At 56.9% G+C, this 11,976-nt stretch overlaps 1 protein-coding gene across 1 annotated transcript; it reads right to left on the reverse strand.

Annotated features, from left to right (window-relative positions):
- Window positions 1–2,079: 2,079 nt before the first annotated feature.
- CMTM3 (CKLF like MARVEL transmembrane domain containing 3) lies at window positions 2,080–10,609 on the reverse strand. The gene is made up of 5 exons (XM_036345168.1): window positions 10,326–10,609; window positions 6,487–6,642; window positions 4,622–4,717; window positions 4,139–4,259; window positions 2,080–3,167 (listed from the first exon to the last, which is right to left on the reverse strand). Exons 1-5 carry the CDS (start codon window positions 10,470–10,472, stop codon window positions 3,139–3,141), a joined length of 549 nt encoding a protein of 182 aa, XP_036201061.1. The 5' UTR covers window positions 10,473–10,609; the 3' UTR covers window positions 2,080–3,138.
- Between the last annotated feature and the right edge of the window lie 1,367 nt (window positions 10,610–11,976).

Here is an 11,976-nt window from a genome sequence, read left to right on the forward strand (position 1 = left end):
TTCACCTTGGTGCCTTCCGTGTGTCGGTCACGTAAACACTTGTTAATCATGGAATTGAAAGAAAGATGTACATTTAGTTAAACCAGATAACACTATTTTTGTAGCATGATTTTAGATTGTGTCCTTTTAATGTTGCTTTCAGCAGTGCTGGTTTTGCAGTTGGCCATTTTCCCCGTAAACTTACTATGTTTTTAAAAAGACAAAAACCACCCCTGGTTGTTCCTAGCTCCCCTCTGCTGCTCCGTCCCCCACGTCTTGTTTCTGCTTATTTAAACAGTCTGAGAGTAAGAGTATATTTCTGTGAAATAATTCTTAATCAGTATATCTGCATTGGGCATTTTTTAAACCCCTTGTTCAGTCGAGGGAGCCACTGCTCACCCCGGTGAGAGGAACGCGGTTCCACTGGAAAAGAACAGAACAGCATCCTTGGTGCTCTGACTTCCCTTCTCTGGGGCTAAGCCCGTGAAAGGCCCGTTGTCCGGGGCTAGTGAACCAGAGGGTGTTTGCCGGCCTGGCTTTGCTGCTTGCATCTGCGGGACCCCCCACCCCCTCTCGCTGGTCCCGGGCTCACCTTCCACTGGATCTGATTGGTTGGTGGACCTGGGTAGGCTGGAGGCCCTGTGGGGTTTGGGGCCTGAACAAAACAGATTCCCTGCTCTGAGGAGCTTGATGACATCACTACAGGATCACACTCTAGATGCCCCCTCCTGCTTCCCCACCCCCGCAGGACACGAAAAATCTTGAGGAAACTAGCTGAGCCGTTTCAACATGAAGGAATGGATTTACTGAAACAAAACTGTAGCTTTTTTGTCCTTTCTGAAGGGCCAGAATATGTAATTTTTTTCTAACAAAGGAAGTCAAGTCAGATGGCTAGTAACTCTAGGTGATCACTCATTGGTACTTGGCCCAGGGGTACTTTGGGGTAGTCATGTTAATTTAATAACCATTACACTTTCCTTCATAAATGCCTATTTCCTTTAACAGTTTAGACACAGCTGGGGGGTGTTCTGAGGTGATCCCATGTGGTAAACTTTGGTTTATGCTGTTGGCTGGTCAGAGCTCCCACCCTGGCTTCTCAAACGGACACGGGTGCCCATGGTGCCCTGGGGTGGGCACCCCCGCTCTGACCGGCTCTGGGGCTGGACTCTGCCCACTTGGAGTGGTTTTGGGCCCCAAAGCCTTGGCTCCTGTTGGTTTGTCCCAACAGCAGACAAAGCCTCACATTGCCCTCAGTCCCCCCTTTTTCTTTTGAAGGACCAATTTTTCATGGTACTTGTCCTGATTGTTTTCATGGTGTTCAAATCTGTATTTTTGTATGTAGAGGGAAATAATTTTCTCAACACTAACCGCTAATATTGTATTAAATTGTCATGAAGGAGTTCTTGTTTAATAAATGGACATGTAAAAATGGTCTGGTCCCTTTCCCTGCTCTGACTTACCTCCCACCCCTTCAAAGGCTGGGGATCTACTTCCTGCAACGGGCCTGTTAGGTGGAGGTTGAACACAACCAGCATCCACCGGACGAGGCCCCCGTGGGACAGGTGTTGACAGGTAGCTGGGCTGGGGCTGGTGAGGCCGAGCAGAATTGTTCCCCCCTCCCCTTCTTCGCCTCCGCACATTCACCTTTCACACACATTCTCAGAACGTGTGTGTGTGTGTGTGTGTAACCCGGGGCAGAAAGCTTGCTCCTTCCCATAGGCCTAGGCCAAAGTGCTGGCCAGGATGCCCCCAGGCTCCGATTCTGAGGTCCCTTGTGCAACCAGTTCCCAACCACGGGGACTCCGAGGTCTGGCTGCCTGAGGGGTGTGGTGGGACGTGCCCTAATACTGAGGCCCTGGGCCTCCTCAAAGGGGCTGGGTGACCTGGCCAAGTCATCGAACCTTCTGTCAGTTTCCTGGCCTACAAACAGGATTGTGTGAGGAGTAAGTAAGAGCACAGGCCAGAGAGCTTAGTGGGTGCCTGGCATGGAGCGTGTGTGCGCACGCGTGCGTGTGCATGTGTGTGTGTGAGCACACGCGCACCGACGCTGATACTGGATGGCATCGCTCTGGGGGGTGGAAGGTCTTCAAACACACTCCATGCAGGTAGTCAGTCTGGTTTAATTCATTATGGCTTTTTTTCAGGGGAGGAGATTCACATGCAAGAGAAGAACGAAAGTTACAAATGCTCCCAAATGGGTCCAGAACTCTGGCTCATTTCGTAAGGCCTCTTGGTCACAGGAAATGCTATTTAAGAAGCTGCTTTTGTATAAAAAAATTATATAAAGTTACAAAATCCATTGAAGATATATACACAGCACAGGAGAACACAGAAGGCACGTCTCACCTCTTGTGAGTGGTCCGGAGACCGGCTCTGGTGTCTAGAAGCACATGGTCCTGAGCGCCCAAGAGCCTGTGGCTGCTGGCGGACCCCCGGGGCAGAGCGGCTCCAGCTGGGCCTGCCCAGCAACCCAGGACGCTGTCCCTTCCTATGGGCCCTGATCTTTTGGACCCGGTAAGCTGCTTTAGGAGCTTTTCTTTGAAATCATCTTAGACCCACAATAGTCCTGTCCCCTGAAGGAGTCACGGTTTCCAGGGGTGTGAGGAGGCAGTTAAAGGCATGGCAAAGGCCAGCTTCCTCCCTGCTTACAGAATGAAGGAAGTGGGGCTCCTTGAACCAAAGAACCTTGGAAGGATCATTCTCGACAAAGTGCCTGGCATGGGCAGGGGCACCAAATGCAGACGAAGGTCCCTGGGGCTGGGGGGCTGGCGGTTGGCCCCTGGTGGTTTCTGCCTTACTTCCGTCATCCCGTTACCTCTATCCACCCCCCTTGGCATGCATGTCCCTGTGACAGGGGTCAAATGGCTCTATTTGCTTTGTCCCTTTGTGCTTATTTTCGGCAGAGAGGTCAAAGGGCTTACGGTCTGTGGGACAGAAACGAGGAGTGGTGGAACATTCACGATGCCCTCCTGTGCAGAGCAGTTAGATAGGCTCAGAAACGTCACCTTGGGGCTGCGAGGAGGCCTGCTCCTCTGGAGAAGTGACAGCCTTCCTCCAACACTCCCGGTCCCCAGGCCTCGCTCCGGCCGGCCAGCCAGCCGGTGAGAAGTGCAGGAGGGAAGGCCTGCGTGGCTGGGGCTGCCAGGGCCGGGCAGCCCTTTAGTCAGAGTCAGAGTCGGAATCCTCTTCTGAAAAGAAAGCAAAGAGGAGGCTTGGCAGGAGCCTCCTGGCTGGTGGTGCCGGGAGCCGTCTCTGGAGAGGCACAGTCAGGCCCCTCCTGCAGCTGCCGGTGCCATTGGTGGGGTCTGCTTGGCCTGAGGGCAGCCGCTGTCACCTCCATGGTGCAGCCAAATGCAGGCGGGAGCCCCAATGCCCTTTCCTCTGGGGCTCCATGCGCCCTCAGTCTCCCTGAGCTGTTCTCACCTGGAGTGTCAGGACAGGACATCTGTACCCCAACCCTACCCCACAGTTTAGCAGGACAATGTGGGGAAAACCATTTTCTTATCTAAGAAACTCAAATATACTAGAAAATCAGGAAACCTCTTTTGGGCCATTGTGATCAGAAACAGGGCATGGCTGTGTGGTCACAGGTGGAAAACCAGCCACCCAATCTGCAAGCCCCCCCAACCCGTTTATTTTTAAATTAGGTAATGGCACAACCATTCTGAGCTGAAGGTTGGCTGGAGGGGCCAGAAGGCCCGTTGCACTCTCCTTGGATAAAAAGCAGAACAAGCTGGAACTTGCCTGGGCGCTGCGGGTAAGGCCGAGAGCCAGCTTGGTTCCCTGGCCCTGAAGCCGTGGGGCAGGCCAGACTGCAGGGGCGCCGGCCACTTTGCAGCCCAGGGCACGGTGCCCAGGAATGGGAGCCACTGACTGGCTGCCCCGGGGGCTCCTCAGGGACCACTGAAGGGAGATGGAGGTGCTAGGCATGCCCTCCGCTTGCCCTTCCTGGAAAGGCTCAGGCCCTGGGGAGCCATGTGCTCGTCCGAGGGGACCGGCTTTATGATCAGGGCTGCATGAAGGGATGCGAGAACCAGGCTGTGAAAACACTTCCTGCCCATGGGGAGAGGGGGCACGCTGCTACTCCAGCCTCAAATCAGCCAAGTGTCAAGTGTCCCCAGGGGAGAGCAGGGCCCCAGCCCGCGGGGTGGCCACCCACCTTCCTCCTTGTTGGCTGTGGTCTCGTCTGCAGAGCCCTCTTGTTTGAGGAATTTGGCCACGTCATTGAAGATCAGGTAGAAGTCAATGGCAAATACGATGGTGGCAAAGAAGCCAAACACCTGTGGATACAGAGGACAGGGTGGGCGGGGACGGGAGTCCCTGGTCCAGGAGACTGAGAGGTACCTGCCCCAGCCTCACCGCTGTTTATCTGATTGAATAAGCAGCTCAGATTGGTAGGCACAGAGCGCCCCCCCCCCCCCCCCCATTAATGACAAATGGGAAAAGGAGCTGTTAATTTGGCTGGCAAACACCCTTTCAAAGCTGGGGCAGAGTGGATCTCCAATAAGAGGCCTTTGGGGGCCTAAGCAGGCACCATGCTAAGCAGGTGTCCTAAGAAGCATCTGGGACTTTAGGAGGCTAGGGTGAACTTGAGGGGGGCGTCACTGGCCACCCCCCTCTCAGGGGTAGGGCAGCTACTCACCCCGGCTGCTTTGGCAGCCCCATCGGAGTATTTGGCGACAGCTGTGATGGAGATGGCAAAGTAGATGAGGGCGGCTGTGACACAGCGTAGGAAGTCCTGGGGAGAGAGGGACATGGTCACACCGCCCTGAGCTCCACGGAGTGGGGCACAGCAGGGGAGGGGCCAGCTGGGAGCTTAGGCAGGGGCGAGGGGTTCAGAAGACACCAGGCAGCACAAACAGGGCTGGAAGCCCACTGTTCCCAGAGGAGGGTGGGCCTGGCAGCCTGAACACATGCCTGGCTCCCGAGTCCAGCATCTGTGGGGCTCCCACCCTGCCCTCCCACCGCCACTCCTCCCCCTGCTCAGGTGCCGCTTGCAGGCTGCCAGCAGCTGAGGCTGCCCTGCCCCTGGGCCTCACTTTGCCACATACTTGTTGCAGATCCATTTATGAATTATGGTTTCCATTTACTTGTCCCTAAAATGGGGGCATAGGGTGCAGCCCATCCAGAAGAATGCTGGGGATGAAGTCAAGAAAAGACCAGGCTTGGGGGTGGGGGCGGGGGAGGTGCAGGCTGGGGTTGGGGGCAGGGGCAGGCTGGGAGGGGACAACAGGGGCGGGGGGAGGAGGAAGGGGACATATGTAATACTCTCAACAATAAAATTAAAAAAAATTTTTTTTTCAGTGACAAGACCAGGGTTCACCCTGACGGTGGGGCTCAATTGGTTGAAGCATCATTCAACTAATATTCCAAAATGTTGTGGGTTCGATCCCCAGTTAGGGCACGTGCAAGAGGGCAGCCCATCAATGTTTTTCTCTCCCTTCCTCTCTCTCAAATCAATAATAAATTTTTTAAAAAAAATTCACTTTATTAAACCAAAAAAGAGAGACCAGGGTTCAAGTGCAGGCTTGCTGTCCCTTCTCTCTGACCCATTGACTCACTGCACACAGCGAAGTCTGAGGCAGGGCTCTGGGCCGCCGGGGAGATAAGCCGAATTGCCAGAGGGCTGAGTGAGGGTCTGGGTAGACCCTGCAAGCCCTCAGTTCACGCGCCCGGCCCTGGTCGAAATGGCTTGAATTCCTGTAGCTGAGACTAGGGGGCACCAGCGCCACCTCGTGGCCAGCGGCAAGGATGCAGCCGGGGATTCCCTTACAGCAAGCATGTCAAACTCCCTGCACACAAGGAATATTTTTGTGGCTCAGAAATGTTTTAATTAAAATTTCGTAACTTAATTTTTACAATATCCTGTTATACATAATCATTAATAACGAACTACAACGTTTACTATAATCGTGCTTGCATTCATTTCCCTTACGTGCCGGCGCACCATTTCTCTCCACTAATACTAGCAGCGAATATTTTAGCAGCTGATTGCCACGTCATTAGTCTTGTACTGACTTGTTTGCTGTGCGCAACAGGAAATATTTCGCTTTCGGAGAACATGAAAAAATAGGTTTATTCGCGTTACGCTTATTAATTTGTGCAGTTATTCAGTGTCTGGTAAGTTAATGTTCAAGAAAAATTATTAATTTTTATTAAAATGTCCTATTTTATTTTAATGATTACGCATTTATTTCAGCCCTTTGTATCCAGCATGTCTCTATCGAAATAAACCTACATTTCTATGAAAATTGAAGCTTTTGTTATTTTGCGGCCCACATAAACTTAAACCTTGTTTATTTGGCCCGTGTTAGCCTTTGAGTTTGACATGCTTGCCTTACAGAGAGACCTGGAGGCCCTGACCGGGGTTATATGGCTGCTGAGTGGAGGGGCCCAGATCACCTGAAGCCAGGTCTACCCGCCTGGCTCCAACCAACGGCAAACAGCTGTCCCAGTGCATCGAAGAAAGGGCAGCCAGCCGCTTCCTCTTGGGGCCCCAGCCCTCACCATCATGGGCCAGCACAAGCCCTGCCACTTGTCGTTCAACTGCATGGCATCAGCAAAGAGGAAGAAGAGGGCCAGCAGAAACTCCAGGAGGGGCGCGGTGAGGAAGGCGGACGCTGTGGACGCCACGTAGCAGACAAAGATGATGAAGGAGAGGCCCTGGGTGGGTGGGGAGGGAGAAGTCAGAGCCTTTGCACAGCCCCTCACCCAGTGCCCCTATGAGCCCCCGCCAGTCAGGAATAGAGGAGGCTCAGGAATGGAAGGTGGTCTGCCCTCAGTTCTGCAGCTGCCAGGCTTAGGACCTGGTCATGCGGCCCAGGCTCACACCTGTGTTGCCCCCAGTGTTTCTGGGCATCGCCCTTAGTCCTGACCCCGTGCCAGCTCCTTGCCAGGACCCAATCAGGAAGTGCCAGCCTCCTATGTGTGTCCAGCCGCAGGAGGCCACCCTCTGGGGCTGCTCACTCTGCCCCCACCCCAGCAGGCTCTATGGCAGAATTCACCCGACCCAGATGATGTCCAACGGGTTAGGCAGACCTAAGCAGTCTCAAAGGCAGCCCACTAAGCAGGAACCAATTTCAAAAATTCACTCCCAACACACAAGATCTGCACTTTCCACTGAATGCAATCTGCCTGAAGAACAGTAAAATCTTAAACTTAGTAAAGATATGGGGGCTGAAGTGTTTAGAGTTGAAATGTACTGATGTCTGCAGTTTACTCTAAATTCACTGAAAAACAAAATGGAGCCCGGCTGGTGTGGCTCAGTGGTTGAGTGTCGACCTATGAACTAGGAGGTCACGGTTCAATTTTTTTTTTTTTAAATATATTTTATTGATTTTTCACAGAGAGGAAGGGAGAGAGATAGAGTTAGAAACATCGATGAGAGAGAAACATTGATCAGCTGCCTCTTGCACATCCCCCATTGGGGATGTGCCCGCAACCCAGGTACATGCCTTTGACAGGAATCGAACCCGGGACCTCTCAGTCCGCAGGCTGACGCTCTATCCACTGAGCCAAACCGGTTTCGGCTACGGTTCAATTCTTGATCAGGGCACATGCCCAGGTTGCGGGGCTTGATCCAGTGTGGGGTGTGCAAGAAACGGCTGATTAATGATTCTCTCTTCATTGATGTTTCTATCTCTATCTCTCTTCCTCTCTGAAATCAATAAAAAATATATATATATTTTAAATATATTTTATTGATTTTTTACAGAGAGGAAGGGAGAGAGAGAGAGAGCTAGAAACATCGATGAGAGAGAAACATCGATCAGCTGCCTCCTGCACATCTCCTACTGGGGATGTGTCTGCAACCCAGGTACATGCCCCTGACCGGAATCGAACCTGGGACCCTTCAGTCCGCAGGCCGACGCTCTATCCACTGAGCCAAACCGGTTTCGGCAATAAAAAATATATATATATATTTTAAATGGATTGCTAGATAGATGGAGAGATATGTGATAAAGTAAATATACCAATGTGTTAACAACTGTTCAATGTAGGTGGTGGGTATATTAGTGTTAAGAGTATAACTCTTTTGACTTAATGTATTTGCAAATTTTACTACTAATAAGAAATAAACACCCAGGAGAAGAGTGTTGACACTGATGTCCCCGGTCCCGCTGGTCTCTGGGCGAGGAGCACTGAGGAACTAGAGTGACAATGTTCTCTGCAGCCCTGTCCATGCACTGTGTGTGGGAACTGATGCTGCCGGACGCCGAGCCCCCCAATAGTTCTGCAGACTGTGTGTGCTGCAGAGCAGACCAAGGTGCTGGGGCAGTGCCCTGGGCCAGTGCCCGCTGAGGCTTGTGGGATCTCCTGGGATCCTCACAACCACCCATGTGCCAGGTGCTGCTTACAGCCCACTTTACAGATGGGAAGACTGAGGTTCTGAGAGGTGAAGTGATTGCTCAGTGTCATGCAGCGAATAAGAGGTTACCAGGATTTTGAACCCAGGGCTGGCTTGACCGGCAGTGGTTCTTAAGCAACCCTGCCCTGGGGGTGTTGGCTTTTATCTGGTTTCTGTCACGGTGTCTGGGTCTGAACATGCCTATGGCTGAGTAGCTCTGAGTGGGGCCCAGGGGGCCTTGCAGGGGATACCCAGAGGCCTCACAGGAAGCACTGAGGCTGCTTCAGACAAATGAGCTACAGAAATCCCAGGAGGTCCCCAGGGCACCCGCATCTGTACTGAACATGGCCCTGGGGATAGCTGAGTCCAACTTGAACAGATGGTTAAGCAGGGCACAGAGGCAGCTGGAAGACAAGGTGTGGGACCCGGACTCAGCCTGTCCACAGCTCCTGCTGTACTCACTCGGCTGGGCTGTTCTTGTGTCCCTCTCCTTCCTGCCCCGCCCAACCCCCCCCCCCCCCCCAGGCCTGACTGTGGAGATCCCCCTCTAGATTCCTGTTTCCTCATTCTCTGATTCCTAGTTGCCACTTCATCCCTTCCTGCCCCTGCCAGCCTCCCCACTTGCGTGGGCCTGGGGCAGACAGGAGGTGACTACAGGAGTCACGAGTGCCGGGGAGCAGCTCCCTTTGCGACTTCAGTGCCCACCCTCACTCCTCCCCACGCCTGACACTCCCAGACAGATTCCTGACTCCCAGCTCTGCCCCGGGCCTCCCCTAAGCTCTGGCCCGCTACCCCTTGACTTATTTGGGGGGCCTGAGTGGGGTGGGTTTGGGGTCCCCTCGGTGGATGGTGGACTCAGGCTTCTCCCCGAAAGTAGCTCCCATCGATCTCTTGGGTGGGGCTGGAGTGGCCAACCAGGAGGCAACCCCTTGAAGTGAGGGCTGGGGGTCCTGCGGCCTCACTTGGGAGTTGGGCAGGTCCTGGGCTGACCTCCGGGCTGACCCCAGGCCCAGCAGAGGTGACAGGACCACAGACCGCCTCCTGAAGTGGCGGCAGGATCCTCCTCCTTCTGACCCCATCCCCCTTGGTCCTTGCAGCTCCCGCCCTCACCTGTCAAACCCCTTAAGCTCCGGCCTCAGCGTTCTTGTCATCAAAGTGGGAATAAAGACAGAGGCCGAGTTGCTGGGGATCTAAGTAATCAGTGCCCCTCCCTCATCCCGCGTCCCCTCTGCCTGGTCTCTCCCTCCCCTTCCCTCCACGGAGGTCCAGGGCCAGCCTCCGGCCCACCCGCGGCCAGTGCGGGGCTTTTCGCCGTGTCCCGAGGACAAAGGCCTGGCCGGCCCGGGCGGGGGGAGCGGGAAGGAAGAAGCAGCTCGGTGGGGGCGGGGCGGCTGGATCCCGACGAGGAAGGGGAGGAGGGGGATGAAGTCACCCCGCTGGGCTCCGGCCCCCGCCCCGCCGCCTGCGCGCCCCCCAGAGTGCTGCCGGGGCCTCACCCATTCCCAGGGGTCTCCTTCCCACCCGGTGCTGTCCCCATCCCAGCTGGCTGGGCTCCACCGCAGCCTCCGCCCCGCAGCCCGAGGCCCGGCTGGCCCTCCCTGCGCCCCGGAACGAGGGCGAGGGCGCCCGGGCGCGAGAAGGGCCGAGCGCGCTGAACCCTCCCGGGGCCCAGAGAGGGCGGAAGCGCCCGAGGTCACACAGCGCCGCGCGCGAGGCCTCTTCCCAGGCTCCCCGGGCCCCTCGCATTCTCCTCTCACCCAGGCCTGGAGGCTGGAGACCTTTGCCACCCCCAGCTTGGCACGCGCGCGTGGAACGCCCGGGAGAGCGCGGGTTCGGGCCCCGCCTCGCCTCTGCCCCGCGCGCTGAGCTTCAGCGAGTCCGTCCTGAACGCGGGCAAGTTTGCCCAACTCGACGGGGCTCCGAGCGGGACCAGCGGGGCGCGCCGGACAGGGGCCCCCGCCCCCCGCCCCCCGCCCCCAGGGGGCCGCGCCGCACTCACCGACTCGGCCAGCAGGAGGCGGCCTTTGAGCGAGCAGAGGAAGGCGCGCGCGGGCAGGAGGGCGCGCAGCCCCGGGACACCCGCGCCGGGTGCGGAGCGGCGGGCGGGCTCGGGGTCCGGCTCGGGGTCCGGGTCTGGGGGCCACATGGCGGTGGCGGCTGCACGGACAAGGCTCGGTCTGGCTCCCTCACCCCCTGCGCCCGGGAGGGAAGCGGAAACCCCGGCTGTGCGGAAGGAGAGAGAGGCCGGGCGAGCTGGGCGCAGGGGCGCATCCCCCGCCGCGCCGCGCCGCGCCCCGCCCCCGGCCCCGCCTCTCCCCGGCCCCCTCCTCGGCTCCGACCTCCCTTCCCCTCTTCCGCCCTCGTTCCTTCTCCTCCCTTCCTGCCCTCGGACCGGGACCCGCCGCGGTGCCGGCTTGGGGCTCCCTGAGACCCCTCCCATTCTCCTCTCACCCCTGCCCCGGAGGCTGCAGAACTTGTTTGCCACCCTCGGGTGCCCTGTCGGAGCTCCCACCCGGCTGTCCTCGCCACAACCCAGAAGGGTGGCCTCCGCTCGCTGCCTCCCGTCGAGCACAGGTCCAGGACCCAGGACCCTAGGCGCCCAAACAGCAAAACTCTGCCTGGTCCTCCCGCGGCTTCGATCGCGCTGTCTGCCTCCCACCCACTCCCGCTGTTTCTCTCTCGGCCATTCGGCCCCCCCCCACCCCCACCCCCCACCCCGCCGCACCCTTGTATTCCGGGGGCGGGAGGCGAAGATGCAAGCCACGTGCACGGCACACGCGCGCGCCCGCGCACACGCTCCTTCTGGGGCGCCTGTTCAGTGTCGCCAAAACCAGCCCGGGACATGCTGGCTGCGCGGGCCTCTGCGAGGGGTGCTGCCCGCCGTCCTTACACCCAAGAGCCAGAGTCCCCGGGAGTGGCCTGGTTCTCGCTCAGCCTCTGTCTCACCAGGACGGCCACACACGTTCACCTCCTACACGTCCATCCCCGCCCACTTCTCACCGCCACCAAGGCCTCCGCTAGACCTCAGGCCTCTCCTGTCTCCTCCCTGCGCTGTTCCGAGGAAGCAGATGGGAACCTTGGGAGCTCCCCATCTCGCTCAGGGCCTCGCTCGGTATAGGGCAAAACATCACCCCTCGCTGCCCTCTCCCCCCTTCTCTTCCACCCATCTGCTTCCTCGCGGTTTCTTACACAAACCAGGCTCTCCCTCCTGCACCCGGGCCTTTGCACGCGCTATCCCCTTTGCGCGGAGTGCTTTCCCCGCCGTGTTATCCGATCAGTCCTTTAGTCTTCTGTGACCAAAAAGCAGCAATGCGTCCTCAGAGAAGACTTGGCCGACCTCTCCAGCTAGGTAAGAGGCATTCATTTACCTATGTATTCATTCAGCAGCAGAACTGGGAGCCCGACCTGAGGGGAAGCCCCGCTGGTTGTGGGTTTTGGGGGTGTGGGTAAACACTAACTGTGCCCAGAGAATCCTGAGTAAGGTGGTCGCTGGTAATAGATGTCGGGCAGGTTCAGCGGGCGGCCAGGCAGAAAGGACTGAGCTAGGGACCAGCGGGAGGAGGCAGGTTGTGCAGGCCCCGGCCCTGGAGTTTGGGATTTACCCTACATTCCCTGTGAGCAGGCCAGGGAGGGGAGGGGTTAGATCTGAG

Source organism: Myotis myotis, unplaced genomic scaffold (assembly GCF_014108235.1).
Source record: "Myotis myotis isolate mMyoMyo1 unplaced genomic scaffold, mMyoMyo1.p scaffold_m19_p_19, whole genome shotgun sequence".
Classification (NCBI taxonomy): domain Eukaryota; kingdom Metazoa; phylum Chordata; class Mammalia; order Chiroptera; family Vespertilionidae; genus Myotis; species Myotis myotis.